Source organism: Schizosaccharomyces japonicus (genome assembly GCF_000149845.2).
Source record: "Schizosaccharomyces japonicus yFS275 unplaced genomic scaffold supercont5.1, whole genome shotgun sequence".
Classification (NCBI taxonomy): domain Eukaryota; kingdom Fungi; phylum Ascomycota; class Schizosaccharomycetes; order Schizosaccharomycetales; family Schizosaccharomycetaceae; genus Schizosaccharomyces; species Schizosaccharomyces japonicus.
The window spans coordinates 119,284-136,917 of record NW_011627860.1 but is presented as its reverse complement, the minus strand read 5'-3'; the positions used below and the strand labels follow the sequence as shown (position 1 = coordinate 136,917).

At 40.2% G+C, this 17,634-nt stretch overlaps 8 protein-coding genes across 8 annotated transcripts; 4 read left to right on the top strand and 4 right to left on the bottom strand.

Moving 5' to 3' along the window:
- Positions 1 to 23: 23 nt before the first annotated feature.
- SJAG_02161 (glycerophosphoryl diester phosphodiesterase) lies at positions 24 to 1,525 on the top strand (the record flags this gene model as incomplete). Its single annotated transcript, XM_002173338.1, has 5 exons — positions 24 to 294; positions 398 to 543; positions 589 to 1,011; positions 1,065 to 1,100; positions 1,154 to 1,525. The coding sequence occupies 5 exons, from the start codon at positions 24 to 26 to the stop codon at positions 1,523 to 1,525; spliced, it is 1,248 nt and encodes a 415-aa protein (XP_002173374.1).
- A 214-nt stretch (positions 1,526 to 1,739) lies between these two features.
- On the top strand, positions 1,740 to 8,242 carry SJAG_02160 (SNARE sec71). Its single transcript, XM_002173337.2, has one exon. It carries the CDS (start codon positions 2,143 to 2,145, stop codon positions 7,513 to 7,515), a length of 5,373 nt encoding a protein of 1,790 aa, XP_002173373.1. The 5' UTR covers positions 1,740 to 2,142; the 3' UTR covers positions 7,516 to 8,242.
- On the bottom strand, positions 7,617 to 8,231 carry SJAG_02159 (hypothetical protein; the record flags this gene model as incomplete). Its single annotated transcript, XM_002173336.2, has 1 exon — positions 7,617 to 8,231. A coding segment is annotated over one exon (475 nt), but the record flags the coding sequence as incomplete, so codon positions are not given.
- A 386-nt stretch (positions 8,243 to 8,628) lies between the features above and the next one.
- Positions 8,629 to 10,706, bottom strand: SJAG_02158 (dihydrolipoamide S-acetyltransferase E2). The gene is made up of 3 exons (XM_002173335.2): positions 10,372 to 10,706; positions 10,234 to 10,304; positions 8,629 to 10,164 (listed from the first exon to the last, which is right to left on the bottom strand). Exons 1-3 carry the CDS (start codon positions 10,443 to 10,445, stop codon positions 8,864 to 8,866), a joined length of 1,446 nt encoding a protein of 481 aa, XP_002173371.1. The 5' UTR covers positions 10,446 to 10,706; the 3' UTR covers positions 8,629 to 8,863.
- On the bottom strand, positions 10,644 to 14,332 carry SJAG_02156 (double-strand-specific pac1 ribonuclease). Its single transcript, XM_002173333.2, has 2 exons — positions 14,279 to 14,332; positions 10,644 to 14,224 (listed from the first exon to the last, which is right to left on the bottom strand). Exon 2 carries the CDS (start codon positions 12,875 to 12,877, stop codon positions 11,900 to 11,902), a length of 978 nt encoding a protein of 325 aa, XP_002173369.1. The 5' UTR covers positions 12,878 to 14,224; positions 14,279 to 14,332; the 3' UTR covers positions 10,644 to 11,899.
- Positions 11,203 to 11,877, top strand: SJAG_05257 (DNA-3-methyladenine glycosidase Mag2; the record flags this gene model as incomplete). Its single annotated transcript, XM_002173334.1, has 1 exon — positions 11,203 to 11,877. The coding sequence occupies one exon, from the start codon at positions 11,203 to 11,205 to the stop codon at positions 11,875 to 11,877; it is 675 nt and encodes a 224-aa protein (XP_002173370.1).
- SJAG_02155 (fluconazole resistance protein) lies at positions 13,460 to 17,317 on the top strand (the record flags this gene model as incomplete). Its single annotated transcript, XM_002173332.2, has 2 exons — positions 13,460 to 13,471; positions 13,579 to 17,317. 2 exons carry the CDS (start codon positions 13,460 to 13,462, stop codon positions 15,214 to 15,216), a joined length of 1,650 nt encoding a protein of 549 aa, XP_002173368.1. The 3' UTR covers positions 15,217 to 17,317.
- On the bottom strand, positions 15,461 to 16,945 carry SJAG_02154 (GFO/IDH/MocA family oxidoreductase). Its single transcript, XM_002173331.2, has one exon. It carries the CDS (start codon positions 16,817 to 16,819, stop codon positions 15,707 to 15,709), a length of 1,113 nt encoding a protein of 370 aa, XP_002173367.1. The 5' UTR covers positions 16,820 to 16,945; the 3' UTR covers positions 15,461 to 15,706.
- Positions 17,318 to 17,634: the final 317 nt, after the last annotated feature.

Here is a 17,634-nt window from a genome sequence, read left to right as displayed (position 1 = left end):
CGCATCAGTTGTCCTATACCAGCATGTTAAGTCGCCTCGACGCTGAGGAGCAACGTGGTGCTTTTGTTCGCGTACAGTTTAAAAATGGAGTGGAACCAATTGATGCTTATCTCTGGAACGTCGACCCAATTACAGGAACCGTTGTTCTTTTTAGTCCGCCAACAGAGTCTTGTGACGACGAAGACTCTTTCATCGACGTTCATATGGTTATGGCAGACGCGTTGAAATCTATAATGGTGGACGAAAATGCAGATAAGTATCCATTAGAGGATGTGGATCAACTCCTGTTGAGTAGTTAGTTGGGTTACTAGTAAATTTTGAACTTTTATGATACTAAGCAATTAGTACAGTTCTTTTCTGACTAAATCATACATTTATTAGATTACTAATTCTCAAGGGTCGGTAAAACTGTTGATTGACTTCCGTTACTTGAAGCCACCTACCTGCCTTAAGGTCCACGAAGTCAAACCCTCCTCAACAGAAATTGATTATCAATATGTTCACGCGTTTAAGCACCAAACCACTTGTTGTCGCTCACAGAGGGTAAAACTGACTAACATGTGATCGATAATAATTGCTAACGCTTAGAACAGTTTCAAAGCTCGTTTCCCCGAGAACACGATGCTAGCCTTCCATGAAGCAATCAGATCTGGCTGTGATGCACTCGAAACCGATGTTCGACTTTCTTCGGATAAGGTTGTTTGTATTTCTCATGACATAACTCTAAAACGTGTATTCAATGCACCAGGTCGTATCCCAGATTATAGCTATCAAGCGACATTGTCGAAACTTTACACAGTTCAGCAGCCTGCGCAAAAAATGCCCACACTTGAAGATGTCCTCCATTTGCTTGTCCAACATCAAGATGTCGGATTGATTCTTGATATTAAGCCCGACAACAACATTGAGATTATTGATGCTGTAGTGCAAACATTGCGCAAGGTGAATGAAGACATGTCGTTCTGGCGGTCACGCGTACTTCTTGGTATCTGGACGCATCCATTCTTAAGTGTACGATATTACTTGCTTAGATGTTTTTCTACAGTTTACTAACTATCACTTAGGTTACTAAGAAGGTTGCACCCGAACTTCCCATATGTGTACGAAACGATTGCTCACTACCTTTTGGATAATGATACTAACAAGGTTTTAGCACATTGGTATTGATCATCGTTATGCGATGCAGCACTTTGTACCATGCAGTCAAGTAGTGGCTATCAGCATCAACGTTACATCTTTTCTCCTCCGGAGCACCAATGAATTTCGTCGTTCTCTCGAGGACAATAAGACGAGGCTCTTTACTTGGACTGTGAATAACAATGCAGAACTGTACTTGGCCTGTGCTAACAAATGTGATGCCGTCTTGACCGACGATCCAGTATTTGCACGTTCTTCTATGACTCCATCATTCCTCTCATCACATTGGTGGTCATACAACCTCTTTTCCTGGTTAAGACTGCTTTACGTGTGCATCAAGTTGCGAATTCTTTTCCTTCTTATTTATATCCACTATGCACGTAAATAACTTATGAAATGAGCGTACTATAGCGCTTGGCTTTAATGATTAGTCTTTTTGTTACAGATTCGCTCCTTTCATTCATATTTTTTGCACATAACGAATTTACCATTCATGATTTTATTTTATTATTTGCTTAACGTTATTTTCGGTGTCGTTTGGTTTCTGTATGGCTTTTTAGGAGCTTCATGACATGGGAATTTGAACGATGATCATAGCACTAAGATGATTGACCTAGCCTCTATGACACAGTCGAAATTTCCTTGAACCTATTCAATTCGTAAATTATGCAATCTTTAGGTAAATACGGACCCTTTAATTGACACACATTTTCCGATCATACTGTTCAAAAGTAATTAATGGTGTCATGTATTTTGTAGTAAGTCCTATATAATTAACTACCGCCTAATTCCCAGACTCGTACAATAACATACCAAGAACAAAGTTCTCAATAGTGATTTGTTACGGAAACCGTCCAATTCTTTTTCGGGAATAAGTCTTAACTAGTTTTAATCGCCGCACTTAGCCTCGTCCTGGCACCAGCCCACTAAGGACTTTCTTGCGAAGCAACGACTACCAGGACTAGAAACCAGTTATAACCTCAAATAGACATTCATCCTTAAAAGATGAATGAAGCTGGGGTTTCTAAGTCGAACGTCGAAGATGAGATTGAAAGAATTCCCGAAAAGAGCCCCGCAGAAACATCCGCGGCAGTAGAACAAAAACCAAAGCCGGAATCGGACCTTTCTGTTAACCATTCTGTTGCTGATGAATTAAATGGTGTCGTTGCTACTGCCGATTCCGTAGAATCGCCTACCGGTGATCAAGATGCTGAGATCGAAGAAAGTGAAACAGATAATTCTTTAACAATTCAGCAAAATGATCATGCATCATTTATTTCAGAAAGATCACGCGTAGATTCCGTTTCAACCGGTTCAAGTTCTACCGTGAAACCAGTGGAAAAAGCAGGAAAAATATACCCCAAAGTGTTTGTGTTTCAAGCATTCGAAGAGCTTTCAAAAGCTAAAGCTGTGAAACGAAATAAAAAATTGCGTGAGTCAGTTGATCATGTTCTCTCTGAACTGCAAAAGCAACCTTTTCTTCTTCCAGAAGCACTACTAGAACCCCTTGCACTTGCTTGTAGCACCTCCAGCAAAACTGTGCTTACCATTACTCTTGACTGTTTAAGCAAGTTAATTACCTACAATTACTTTGATGTACCTCATTTGAATGCTTCAGAGTTGACACTCATGGAGAAAGTAGTCAACATAATTGCTTCTTGCTTTGGCGGAGAATCAACACCGGAGAAAGTGCAGTTGCAAATAGTCAAAGCTCTCTTAGCTGCGGTTACTTCTAAACATTGTGTCATCCGTCATTCTTCGTTACTAATGGCCGTTCGACAAACCTACAACATTTTCTTGCTTTGCAAGAATCCCTCAATTCAAGCAATTGCCCAAGTCGCATTAACTCAAATGATCGATAGTGCCTTTCAACGTCTATCCGTCGTGTTGGATGAAGAACGGATTTATCCAACAGAAGACGAAACCTCGACAACCTCTGAAAAAACTCGAGATCCTGTTGACAAAACAGATACGGCTACTATTGACAATGAAGAAACACAGAAAATTACACTCGAATCTTTTGAGAATCGAAAGAGTTTTGAACAGGTTCGAGAAGAAGCGCCTCCAAGCGAACAAAGCTTGGAGCAGCAACTATTACGAGACGCTTTCTTACTTTTTCGGGCGCTTTGTAAGCTATCAATTAAACCCATCTCTTACGATAATGAGTATGATTTGCGCTTACATTCTATGCGTTCGAAGCTTATGAGCTTGCACTTAATTTATCGGATTTTATCAAAGCATATGAACATTTTTACGAACACAAGACTTGCTATTCAATCCTCCTCTTCGCCCCCCACACCATTTATCTACGCTATTAAACAGTACCTTTGCCTTTCCCTTTCAAAAAACGCGGTTAGTCATGTTCTTCCTGTTTTTGAAATATCTTGTGAAATCTTTTGGTTAGTTTTGAAAAACATGAAGAATTTACTGAAAGAGGAAATTGAGGTTTTCTTTACGGGAATTTTCTTTCCTATATTTGAAATGAAGTCTTCTACAGCAGAACAAAAGATCATACTTCTGAATACTTTCTATCGCATATCTAGAGAACCTCAAACCCTGATTGAGCTATACCTTAATTATGATTGTGCTGGGGGAAATACTGACAACATATACGAACATATGATTAATGTTCTCTCAAAAACTGTGAATATGAACATGAACCATCCTCCTGTTGCAGAACTTCCGTCTGGTTCAAATGATTTTACGGAAATAACTGGCTATGTCTACAAAACATTAGATGAAACACCTGTACTCAATGTTTCCGCCGTTTCGATATACTCCTCATTACAAACGCCCCCACACCTAGATTATCAAATTAAAGTGAAGTCTTTCAAATGTCTTCTTTCGGCTATGGTATCTCTCATATCATGGTGCAAAAGCGACTTTTTTACTGCGGCTTCTGGAAATGCAACTGATGAAAGCAATGACGAAACTAGCCGGGCTGATGATGCGTCTACATCCTTTGATAACAGTACCAACAGATATGCGAACTCATCAAGCGATGTTAATGATGGAGCTTCCACCCGTGCCTTGGATGATCCTTCTCAGTTTGAGAGTCTGAAGCATAGGAAAAATCAACTGCATGAAGCCATTAAAAAGTTTAACTTTAATTCTAAACATGGATTGAAAATGCTGCTTTCTCATGAGTTTATCAAGTCTGATTCGCCTGAGGATATTGCGTATTTCTTGCTGCATACGGAAGGCCTAGACAAAACAATGATTGGTGAATACCTAGGTGAGGGAAATGAGAAAAGTATTAGTGTAATGCATGCACTTGTCGATCAACTGAACTTTAAAAAGCTTCCATTCGTTAGTGCCTTACGCCAATTCTTACAGTGTTTCCGTCTCCCCGGAGAGGCCCAGAAAATTGATCGCTTCATGTTAAAGTTTGCTGAAAAGTATGTTGTTGATAATCTCGGTGTCTTCAGGAATGCTGATACTGCTTATGTTCTGGCTTATTCCATAATCATGCTTAACACTGATCAACACTCGCCTCAAGTGAAGAATAAGATGACGAAAACCGACTTTATTAAAAACAATCGTGGTGTCGATGATGGAGCTGACTTAAGTGATGAGTATCTTGCAGCCATTTATGATGACATTCAAAAAAACGAAATTGTTTTAAAAACCAAAGATGAAATTATGGGACCAAGTGCTCCATGGCACAATTTGGTTGCAAGCTTGGGGGGTCCTCTCAAAGTTGTTGCTAAGGATGTTCAGCGTGAGGCTTATTACATGGCTTCAAATCGAATGGCTACAAAAGCAGAAGAGCTTTTTAAGGATTTGCTACGTCAACAAAAGCATACTTCTTCGCAGATTGGTAAAAACATATACTATATTGCAAGCCATTGGGAACATGTTGGTCCCATGTTTGAAGTAGTTTGGATGCCCATTCTTGCCGCACTCTCCATTCCTCTTCAGCTGTCAATGGATGATGCCTTAATTAGGCTATCCTTAAATGGTTTTGAGTTGGCCTTGGATATTGTTTGCTTGTTTGATTTGGAATTGCCAAAAAATGCTTACATCCAAACCCTGACTAAGTTTACTCATTTAAGCAATATATCTGAGATGCAGTCAACCAACATATATATCCTGCATACATTATTAAGTATCGCTCTTATTCATGGAAATGAATTGAAGGATTCTTGGCTTCACGTGTTGCGATGCGTAAGCCAGTTTGAAAGACTACAATTAATTACTGCGGGCGTATCCGGGGAAACTATACCTGATGTCTCTTTTGGGAAAGTTAGACGCTCTTTCTCTTCTGATCATAAGGACAGCGCACCTGCTATTCAGAAATCCAAACATGTCCGCTCTATATCGGCAGTCGATTCAGTAACTCCAGAAATTGCAGAAAAATCACGTTCGAGGGAACTAATTGTGGCTGTCGACAAGTTGTTCTCAAGTACTGTCAATCTATCGGGTGAAGCAGTTTCTTATTTCGTTAAGGCTTTAATTGACGTTTCGTGGGAAGAAATCAATATTTCGGCTGAGTTGAAAAATCCGCGCATGTTTGGAATCCAAAAAATTGTCGAGTTATGTTACTACAACATGGGCCGAATTCGAATGGAATGGTCCAATATATGGACACTCTTGGGCGATTACTTTAATAAGGTTGGATGCCATAGAAATCCGGTAATTGCATCATTTGCATTAGACTCTCTTCGTCAACTTTCAATGCAATTTTTAGAAATAGACGAATTATCTCATTTCAAGTTTCAGAAAGCGTTTCTTCACCCTTTTCTTTATGCGATGGAAAATTCTTCGAGTGACGGCATTAAAGACTTAATTCTCCACTGCGTTCTCCAAATTATAAAGGCACGCTCACAAAATATTCGTTCAGGATGGCGAACAATATTTATGATCTTAACGTCGGCAGCCGAGCAGGAGAATGCTTCGCTTTTGAATACGGCTTTTGCTGCCTGCACTTTAATATTTAGAAGCTCCATAAAACCTGTGCTGTCTCAGCATGCTTCTAATGACATGCTGGCATGTTTCGCAAGCTTGGCTATTGTTAATTTGGATCAAAAGCTAAGCTTGGGAAGTTTGGAACTTATTAAGAGAACTGAGGACTATCTGCTTGTTTTTGAAGATGAAGATTCTCAGCAACAGAATGACGAAGCTGAGTTGAAGTATTTACGCTATTCGTACCTGGAATCGTTGATTAAGGTCATTAAATGCTCTCACGATTTAGAAGTTCGTTCTCGTGCACTTTCTTACTTTTTTGACTCGTTGACTAAAAACGCATCAAAATTTAGTGATGATTTTCTTTTTGATTTATGTCAAGAATTGATAATGCCGTTATTTGCTATTAATGATCAAAGCCAGCTGGCTCTTCAAGAAGAAGAAGGCGATGTTTGGGTGCTTACTACAATGGTAGAAGCACTTCGTTACTTCCTGGAATTTATTGAAAAACATTTTCCCAATCTGCAACCGCTTTTCTCAGTGTTGGTTAAATGTCTTGAAGGTTTCATATGTCAAGAGAACAGCATGCTTTCGAAAATTGGCGTCAGCTGTTTGTCAGAGTTTATTCAACAAAACGCACAACATTTTGTAGACGAAAACTGGAAACTTATCGTTAAGACGTATGAGGACATCCTTGATCGATCATTGCCTGTTGGTATTCATGCTTTGGCCGCTCGCATTGGTGAAGAGAACAAAAGTGTTGATGCAGATCAGGCATCTTTAGAACATCAAACAGGGCAAGAAGTTGCTTCATCTAACAATAGCTCATTCAAAGCTAATCGTCTCAAAAATAAACAGTTAAAAGCTGTGGTTATAAAGTGTTCTTTGCAACTTTTGATTTTGGAATCTTTGGAATCATTACTCACAGATAAAAAAGTGCTGTGCGCCATTCCGACCTCTTCAAGTTTTAATTTATTACTTGTCATCAAAAGATCATGGACTTTTGCCGTCGAATTTAATAACGATAGCAAGACCCGCCTTTCTCTCTATAATACAGGGTTCATGAGTTATCTTCCTAATCTTCTTGGGCAAGAGTCTCTATGTGCTACAATATTTTTAAAGTTTACATTTAGTCTTTTGGGAAAAGCGCCCACTGACTCGGAGAATATGACTACCGATGAACTTGAAAGCAAAGTATTTGAGCAACTTAAGCTTGCTCTACAGCTCGTACAACAAGGTTACAGTCGGGTGATAACGGAATCCTCGAATAAAGGAATTGCATCCTACCAGTCTATTCTCCTTTTTGTCTCAGAGGCGGTCCTTGCGCTTCCTCCTCAACATGTGGTTATGGTCAAGAGTATGTTTTACAATTTTTTTGCATATTGTCTACAGTTTGGACAGATTGACAAGAACCTTGGCCAAAGCCTTTCAAAGTTTTTCTTAAGAACCGCTGACATGGTGGAGACGAAATAACGTGTTTGATGAGAACTACCAATTCTACTATGAAAGGGGGGTGAAAGACATCAATACTCAAAGACTATTGAGACATGAATAATGAGTTTCACAAATCAAACCTCTACCATTACTTAATCCCTTTACCAATCCACTTGCATTTATATATATTTCATTTGTCCAATTTTGGAATGTTTGAACTTACGGAGCGCTGCAAGTTGTACGAAACCTTAATAACGATCCTTTTCTTTAGCGTGATTGCCTAAAAAGCATACTTTATCTTAAACATTCGGTACTCTGGATAGTCTCGTCCGTCTTCTCTGCATGTCAAAAGAACAGTTTTTGAGAGATGCTGTTGATTCTCAATCGTGTAGATTGTGCTTACGGAAACGTTTGTAAATGCTGTAGAGATGCCAAGCTCACTGTTGTTTGGTTTTTCTGGTTTCTCCTTTGCTGAAGTTGGAGAGGACAGGCTCACTTTTTTTGAAGATGCCAAATTCTTGGAGTCAGAGAGCAGAGAGTTGAATTCATCGATTAGCTCTTTCGTTTTTGAAGTTTTTATGTGAGATTCTGTTTTCTGTGTGGGGTTAACATTATCCGCTGTTCTCTTAACTAGCTTCTTTCCGTTTCTTGATAGTGCCGATTGCTCAACGTTTCGTTTCTTTCCGAACAGTGAATGTTTGTTAACACGATTTAAGGGTTTGAAGATATTCAATATACAAAGGTTTGAGTTCATTTGGAACGGCAGAATGTAAGCATGCTTTTGTATCCGTATGAATGTCTAAACTTTTGCTTGTGGATGCTTTTTTTGGCTTCGCATTACCATTGCTGGAACAATAAGAAGTGTAAATGCTTACGGCAATGGATATCGTTGCACAAACGAGTTTGCAGAAGACCCGATAAAAAAAGACGAAACCGAAGCTAGCGCAAATAAAATTTAAGAGCATCTGTAGCAATTTTAAGATCATATTTACCGATTCCTTTCTGTGTTTGGAGTTGCCCGTATCAAACCATAAGGTCGAAACACTGGGGAATGTCTTGCTTAGGTTCATGTTATGTTGTTTCAATAAATGTCTCTGAAAATAAGGCGACAAAGAAGAACTGCTTCAGTAAGCGTGTAAATTATTTTAGATGTAGTTGTTTAAAGTGGTATCAATCATGGCTGTTTACATACCAACATTTGGGCAATTCACGTAAACAAATGCGATCGACTCAAACCTACCAAGTAATGAATAAACAAATGCCACATTCAAAAAACAAATAGATAAATTTCAGCATTTTACATTAAAGGAGTGTTTATCAGTAAGTGAAATTACTCAAAATGAAAAGTTAGCCGGAGTATCCGAGCATAACATATCTGTTATTGCAATTACAGCAACAACTCCAAGGGGTTCTCCACAACCTTCTTCAAGGCTGAGGTAAAACGAGCAGCAATAGCACCGTCAACAACACGGTGGTCAGCACTCAAGGTGCACTTCATAATAGGAGCAATCTTGAATCCCTTCTCAGATGTAGCATCGGGAACAACTGTCTCGGTGGTAGTACCAACAGCCAAAATGCATGCTTGAGGAGGGTTGATGATGGAGGTGAAGTGTTCAATAGGGAACATACCCAAGTTGGAGATCGTGAAAGTACCGCCCTGGTACTCTTCAGGAGAAAGCTTGTTATCACGAGCACGAAGGCCAAGATCCTTGGCCTTCTGGGAAATTTCGGACAAACCAAGGGCTTGAGCACCCTTGATAACGGGAGTCAAAAGACCAGTGGCAGTAGCAACAGCCATAGAGATATCAACGGTCTTGTACTGGCGGATAAAGTCACCCATCCAGGCAGAGTTAGCCTCGGGAACTTGACGAAGAGCAGCAGCGGTAGCCTTAATGATCATATCATTGACAGAAAGTTTATAACGGCCATCTGCCATAGCGTTCAAGGCAGTGCGAAGACGCAAAATCTTATCCATGTTCAGAGACACCGTAACGTAGTAATGAGGGTTGACATTCTTGCTCTCACTCAATCTGCTTGCAATGATCTTACGCATGTTGGTCAAGGGAATATCATCATACTCGGCAGCAGCGGCAACTTGTGCTGCAGGAGCTTGTGCTTGAGCCTGTGCAGGAGCTTGCTTCACCTCAGCGGGTTGGAAGCCCAAAACGTCGGACTTGATAACACGTCCATTGGGGCCAGAAGCCTTCACGTCAGCAAGGTTGATGTTCTTCTCAGCAGCCAACTTGCGAGCAATGGGGGAAGCAAAAATACGGTCACCGGCAGCAGCACCAGTTTCGGAAGAAGCCGGAGCATTTTCAGTTGCCTTTGCAGGCTCAGCGGCTTCCGTTTTCGGGGCTTCAGAAGAAGCTGGAGCAGCGGCAGCTTCTTCGGGCTTAGCATCTTCCAACTTGAAATCAGCAAAAGCAGGAACATCCTCTGGGTCATCAACGGTCAAGCACAAAGGGACACCGACGGGAACATTTTGAGCTCCACTCTCGATGAAGATCTTAGCCAAATATCCCTCTTCTTGTTGCTCGAAGTCCATTTGGGCCTTGTCAGTTTCAATCTCACAAAGGACATCACCGACTTCGATCTTGTCACCAATAGCCTTGTGGTAGGCACCGATGTTTCCCTCGGACATTGTAGGAGACAAAGCAGGCACATTAATGATGGTATGAGGAGGGTACTCTGAAATAAATAATAGTTAGCATTTGAACTCGAAATTCAAGAAATAAACCCGTAAACACGAATCCTTACTTTTTGTAGCATAAGTGCGGACATGGTTAGACAACAGAGGACAAAGCAGTCTGTTTGTTTCTGCCGTTAAGCTGTCATAAAGTTAGTGCTAGGATCTTCAAACAACAACATTCCATGAACGTCGAGTTTTTTGCATACCATCTCTTAGAGAGCAGAGATCTAGCTACTGCTGCTCCATAACGGACTTGACGGGTGAATTTGATTGACAACATGAGTTCCCTGGCCTTAACTCAGTGTAGCTGGAGCAGGTTACAGATGGACGTGGTGGGGAGCTGAAGACAACTTGTAGGGGATTTAGGCACGGCGAAATAGACGAGTCTGTTGATAATCTACAATTCAATCGAATAAGTGAGTGGAGAAGAAGATACTAAGCGATAGTTTAATTGGTAAACTTCATGTGATTTTTGACTATTTGAATTAAATATTTCATGTATTTAAAACACCCAGCAGGCCACTCGTGCGGCTTAAACAGGAGAAACAGCGGAACTAGTTTGATGTAATTTTGTCCACTCATAGTTTGTATATCGAAATTGTTATTTCTGTAAGTGCATTTTTCTCCTTTTCAATAAAAAAAAAAAAAAAAAAAAAAAAAAAAGAGAAAAAAAAAGGGAAATACACGGATCAACAACAATAGTGTTCAAAGTATACCAAGTAACATCTTAAAGAGTAACAAAAGCAGATCCAAAAAAGAAATATAAAAGAACGACAGAGATGCTTCAGTCAGTAGCGGTAATATGTAACAAAAAACGGATGACTAAATGACAATTACTGTTAGTTTAATAACGGTAGTTATGATGAACAGATTTAAGAGGTGCCTTAGTTGCAACATTCCTTCTGTCGGTAACACTTATATGACAAATTACATGAAGTAAGAGGATCGAGTAACATCAATTTGACGCAATAAAATAAACCATTAATTCAATTCAAAGTGGTCAATGTCCCTTCAAACAGATACACTGTACCTTCCTCATGCATAACAACGTTGACCAGTTTCATCCGTTAACGCAAGAAGATCTTATAAAAGGCGAAAAACAAATAGCAAGTCTTGATGAGCAACATCAGGAACTTGTTCGCTGCGTTGGACAATGCACACTAAAACCTCAGACGGCGAGAGAACCTTATGAAGGTCTAATCCATGCCTTGACCTACCAGCGACTTTCGGACAGTGCTGGGGATGCCATATTAGGTCGTTTGTGCCAACATTTTCACAAGAAATCATTTCCGTCTGTGCAAGAGTTGTTAAGTCTTGATACAGAGGATTTGCGTTCATTCGGATTCTCACATAGAAAAGGTGAAACAATTTTGGAGCTGGCGAATATGGCAGCTGATGGAAGCTTGCCATCGCGTGAAGAGATTTCACACATGCCACTTGACAAAATGATTGGCATTTTCACCAAAGTGAAGGGCATTGGTGCATGGACCGTAGAAAAGTACGCCATATTTACTTTGGGCAGGCCAAACGTTATGCCAACAATGGACAGAGAGATACGTGAAAACGTACAGCTTCTCTATCATTTAGACCATACACCTACAGATGTTGAAATGGAAGAACGCTCACGAGCTTATGTTCCGTATAAAACAGTAGCTTCATGGTATTTATGGCGAGTACCCGAACTCATTGTCGAGCGAAATCAGAAAATGTGAGTTGTGACAAACACTATTGATGTCAATGGGAATCCTCCTCCCATGACGACAAAGCTTTCATGGCTGCCCGTGTCCCAGCAAGCTTGATGTTAGAGCCAACACCCCATGAGACTTCACTGCCATTAATAATGCATGCGACTTTATACTCTTCTCTCTGACCCATTTTTTTCTCAATACAGCGGTACTCAACCTTGCCGCCAGCTTTTCCAATTCTGCGTTGGAGTTCTGCCTTGGCAAGCTTGTTGATAGGAGGTTCCATCTTGAATCGAACAAGCTCCGGTTCAATGAGCTGTTTCACCCACTCAAATGCGGCATCAATTTGGTTATCTAGGTAAAGTGCACCCAGATAAGCTTCAAAAACATCAGCAACAACCTTTGTGCATTTACGCAATTGACTTTTTTCACCACAGAGGCCCAGTTGAAGCTTCTCATGTAGACCGTAGAGAGTTGCAAACTTACTGACCATATCGTTTCCGACCAAAGTCGCGCGAAGTTTCGAAAGCTCTCCTTCATTTGCGTTGGGGAACCGTTCATAGATGATCTTTGTCACAATTCCTTCCAATACATCATCCCCAAGAAATTCTAGCCGTTCATTGTGTTTCGATAGCAGCTTGCGAGCATCAAGACAGTGTGGAAAAAGTTCGTTAGCCCGGGATTTATGAGTGAAAACTTGCTCTTCGAGTTTCTTTTGACGAATTATAGGTAGTGGAGGAGGATACTTGCATGAAACGTTGTTTGCAATTTCTATGTGCTCCGTCTCATCACTAGTTTTTTGTTCAAGCGTTGGTTGTGAACTTTGTCTGTTCTTATCTTTCAGTTTCAGATATGCTGATTCTAAGTCAACATAAAAGTCGCAACCAATTGTACTGTTTACGACGTCCTTTGCCGATTGATCTAGGTCAGCCATTAATCGTCCCAGTTCTCGCTCAACTCGAAGCATCTGAACTCTAATCACATCTTCCTTCGATGGTTCTAATTGAGCTGGCGGCCGTCTTTTCATGTTTCTTTTTAGAGCTTATTTGATTTTTTTTAGAGAAAGAAGTTGCAAACTTTGGTAATCTGATTTCTTTCTAAGGGAAAGAGTTTTTAAGAACATAAATTTGACAAAAACAATAGTTGACAGTGTTCTGTAGTCAGTACTTTGTATCCGTCTTACGCAGAATAACTCATCAACTGTCTACGAGTGTTTGCCATACGTATAAGCGTGTAAACCTCAAGTCTTTCACTTTATGACAATACTAGCACAACCGATATGACCGTTTTTCTTTCAACAGTGTACCACGTAAACTGAACTATAATAAGCCTAAAATTTACACCTCGGAAGACCTTAGTAATCGACACTGTTACTTAATTAGGTGTGTATCGTCGAAGGACATATTCAATCAAAACCTAACTGCTTAAGACGAGATTTTTATGCAGGGAAGGTTATTATTGAAAAACAGCTCACAAACAATCCAATGAAATTCATTTCAATAGTTACATTGAATTGTTTCTATTTTCATATGGTCAAAACAAAAATTTGAATTAAAATTAAGAAATAAAAGAATTAGACCACAGAAAAACACACAAACATAGTGCAAGAATGTATTTTTCTGTATTTTTTTATTAGTTTTGTTATTTTACTTCTCTACTCTATGCTTAGTCATCAAAAAAAATCCTCATATAAAAATTGGTGGCGCCGATAGCTGAACTTACAGTAAGCCTACACCAGGAAAAATGGATTTGTTTTCTTTGCACAGTGGTAGGAAGTTTAATTCGCAGTTCTCACTGAGACCTTACTTGACGAACGAAGAGAATTCTACGACAAGTTCATCGAATCGTACTGACGACGATGTTGCTCCTGTTGCCGCTACCGATAAGGTAGTTGTAGTTGGAGCGGCTTCGCCCCTCAGCACTGGTTCCAGTGACTTGGAGAAGGATTCTGCATCTGTTTCTTCTGAAGCTTCGTCTTGCGAAGTGACATGGGAGGGACTGGACGACAAACTGGATCCAAGGAATTGGTCGACATTGAGGAAATGGATTGTGATATTCCAAATTTCTATGATTGCTTTTGTGGTTACCTTTGGTTCTAGTATTTATTCGTGTGCGGTGGATGAAGTTCATGATGATTTTCATGTATCTATACCGGTCGCAACCTTGGGTTCCTGTGTTTATTTGGTTGGGTTTGGCATGGGGTCTATGGCATTTGCACCGTTAAGTGAGGTCTATGGGCGCTTAATCGTGTATTTGATAACGCTCTTGGGATTTGTGCTCTTTCAGATTGGCGGAGGTGCTGCCACGAATATACAGACACTGATCATCATGCGTTACTTCCAAGGTGTCTTTGGAAGTACTCCTTTGGCTAATGCTGGTGGGACTATCAGTGATCTATTCACGCCTGCTCAGAGAACGTATGTCTTACCTGGCTTTTGCACGTTCCCGTATCTCGGTCCAGTGCTCGGGTCAATAATTGGAAGCTTTATCGTTCAGAGCAAATTACGTTGGAGATGGTGTTTCTGGATTAACATGATATGGGCTGGTAGCACTTGGGCTATGGCTTTCTTCATATTACCAGAGACGCATGGTCCTACTATTTTAAGTTACAAGGCGAAGTACCTACGAGAGGTTACGGGGAACACAAAATGGCATACCGAGTTTGAAAGAAGTCGGAACCCAAAGAACGCCATTTACCAAGCAGCAACGAAATCCGTAACCATCATTTGTACTGAGCCTATTGTTGTTTGCTTTACGCTTTACCTAACCCTTGTGTATGGCGTCGTTTACATAAACTTTGAAAGTTACCCTATCATTTTCAAAGGCTATGGGTTCAATACCGGTGAGGTTGGTCTTTCTTTTATTGGAAACGGGCTTGGCATCATCATAGCCGGTTTAGCAACTCCTTTGGTTTATAAGCACTATAAGCACTGCCTGAAAAAACGGAACAATAAAGTTGTTCCGGAAGACCGTTTATATCCCTTACTACCTGCTTCATTCCTTTTGCCGATATCTTTGTTTTGGTTTGCATGGACGTCTTATACGTCTGTTCCATGGATTGTTCCTATCATAAGTACGATATTCTTTGGCATTGGCTTGTTGATTACGTTCTTTGTATCTTACAATTACATTATTGACTCTTACCAAGGATTTGCAGCCAGTGCTCTTTCATCCGCTACTCTTGTCCGGTATTCGGCAAGTGGCGGATTGACCATGCTGGCACGTCCTATGTTTTTGCATCTTGGGACACAGTGGGCCATGTCACTCTTAGCTTTCTTGGCTGTTGTTATGGTGCCAATTCCTTTTTTGTTTCTTAAATATGGAAAGCGGATTCGTCAGATCAGTCGGGATGCTTGTAAGGACTAGGGCAGCAGATCTTCCACAAAGTTGCCGGGGGCTTCTCTGAAAATGAAATGTGAATACGTGCTGTTGTTCCTAACTTCTGAGGCTGTGTATCTTGCTTGAAACAACAGTATTCTATAGAGATTATTTGCTTACGGGTTATATTCTAATAAAGTCTTCTACATTCATGAAGCCCCTTGAATTTGATCGACGGTAATGGAATTTGCGTATCTTAGGTATTGCCTATTTGTGCATCTTAAATAAACAATTCCGTTTAGGATCCACTCTGATTCTGAATGACTCTCGTTCCAACTACTTAAAGTTTAATGACATTGCGTTTTATTTGTAACAACTATGAACTGCATGATTCATCTGAAGTTAATAGCTGCTTATAAATGGTCTTGAGGAGCGATTCCGTGCAAAATTAGTGCATTCAATGTTAGCGAACACAAAACGATACTTTTCTTCCCCTTCGTTCATTTTATATTGACAAGTTTAGCGTACTTTTACATGTTCAAAGGTGCGTATCAAACGTTACAGATTCTCCACTGGCTGAACCTTGAATACTGGCACTAATGACCCGCTGGACAGAGAGCGTGTGTTGAGGTGGGACAGGTGTCAAACTTCTGTCGTTGTTCTCGATACATTTGGCAATTTGTCTGTAAAAGAAACGATAGTCACCAATAGTTGTTGGAACAGTCTCTTTGATAATATCAGGTTCAACTACATCGTCTGTATACCATAAAGATCCATAATTGTCCGGATGGTCTTTTCCGTATGCTGGGTCGTCAGGTTTCATACCCTTGGCAATCTGTTTTTCCTGAGGGTCGAAGCCTTCCTTGACAAATGTACCCTTCGTTCCTCGCACAATAAACCTTGGAGTGTAGCCAGGGGCGACAAATGTTGATCTGAGAATTACTTCTGTTGGGAGTTGTTCATTATCGGCTGAGTAGTGCAGGACAATGTAATAATAATCGTCCAAACCCAAAGGCGGAAACTGCCTTTGATTCATTACTTTAGCAGTGACGCCTACGGGTTCACCAAAAAGAGCAATCGCTTGGTCGATAAGATGAGAACCAATGCCATACAGTAAACCATTGGCATAACCCAGTTCTCCTTTCCAACTTTTCTTTGATCCAAGGGAAACTGAGTATCGGTCAAAATGAGATTCGAATTCAACAATTTGTCCCAATCTTCCTGACTCGATAAGATTCTTGACCGTCATATAATCGCCATCCCATCGACGGTTTTGATAGACACACAAAAGCCGGTCCACTTTGTCGGCTAGTTCAAACAACTTCTTGGCTTCCTCAACAGTTTCTGTAAACGGTTTTTCACAAACAACGTGTTTATGGGCGTTTAAAGCCTTTGTAACAATTTCCTCATGACAAGCAGGCGGAAGGGAAACCACAACGAGCTCAATAGCAGTGTCAGCCAAAAGTTCATCGACGTTTGTGAAGACTTTTATGTTTGGATACTTCTCCTTCGCTTTTGAGTACGTTTCTGTTGCCCGTCTTTCCCAACAAGCATAAAGCTCATATTGCTTTGGAAGGGCTTCTAAGTATGGAAAATGAAAAATGGAGGCAGAGACGCCTGTGCCAAGAACAGCTACTTTTATACGTGCCATAAAATAACGTGAAAATGGATACCTTCCTTTGCTTAATTAAAGAAGTTTTAATGCGCTGTTGGTAACTAGTAATCGGTATGTAGGTGTTTCCTTAAGTGAGAGTCTTCATCCGCTTCGTTTGACAAACGAATTATTGAAACGTCATCCTGTGTTCATCTCACGTTTTCGTCTACATCAGTATGCTACAGTAGTAACTTCAGTTTACCGACATTTCGTCTCGATAGCATCTTATATGAGTTGAAATGTGCAACCGAAAAGCTTAATCCTTGTAAACTTCAATTGACGAGACCCACGATCATGATTAGCAATTAGCGCTTTAAGAGAAGCATATGATAATACGAATCAGCTTGTCGTCGTTTGTTGATGAATGTGGTTCGTTAATATCGCTTATGTGTGAGAAGGAGAGAGTCAACGAGCAAATGGCTCATTTTTGGGAAGCTTAGTAATCGTAGCGTGTTATTATTTTCAGATGACTTCTATAACCCGTCTGGGGCCAGGTTTCATTATACTTTGTTAATATTTGAAAACTTGCTACAATAAACAAATACAAATACATCAGTTTCCTAGTTCTCTTCCATTTTTTTTTATGTAAACATAATATATACTGTTAAAGTCGTTCACGTAAAAAGTTTCTAACTCTACGCAACGAATAGTAAATTTTAGCTGCTACTGTGTTATTTATGCTTAAAAATGCCTTCACTAATTGCTTTCAATTGTTTCAATGAATGTATAAAGTTACCATGAGCTATGCACAGCATCAAAAACGTTTGTATATTATAGACGAGAAAACAAAGATACCATGAGCTATTTTACTC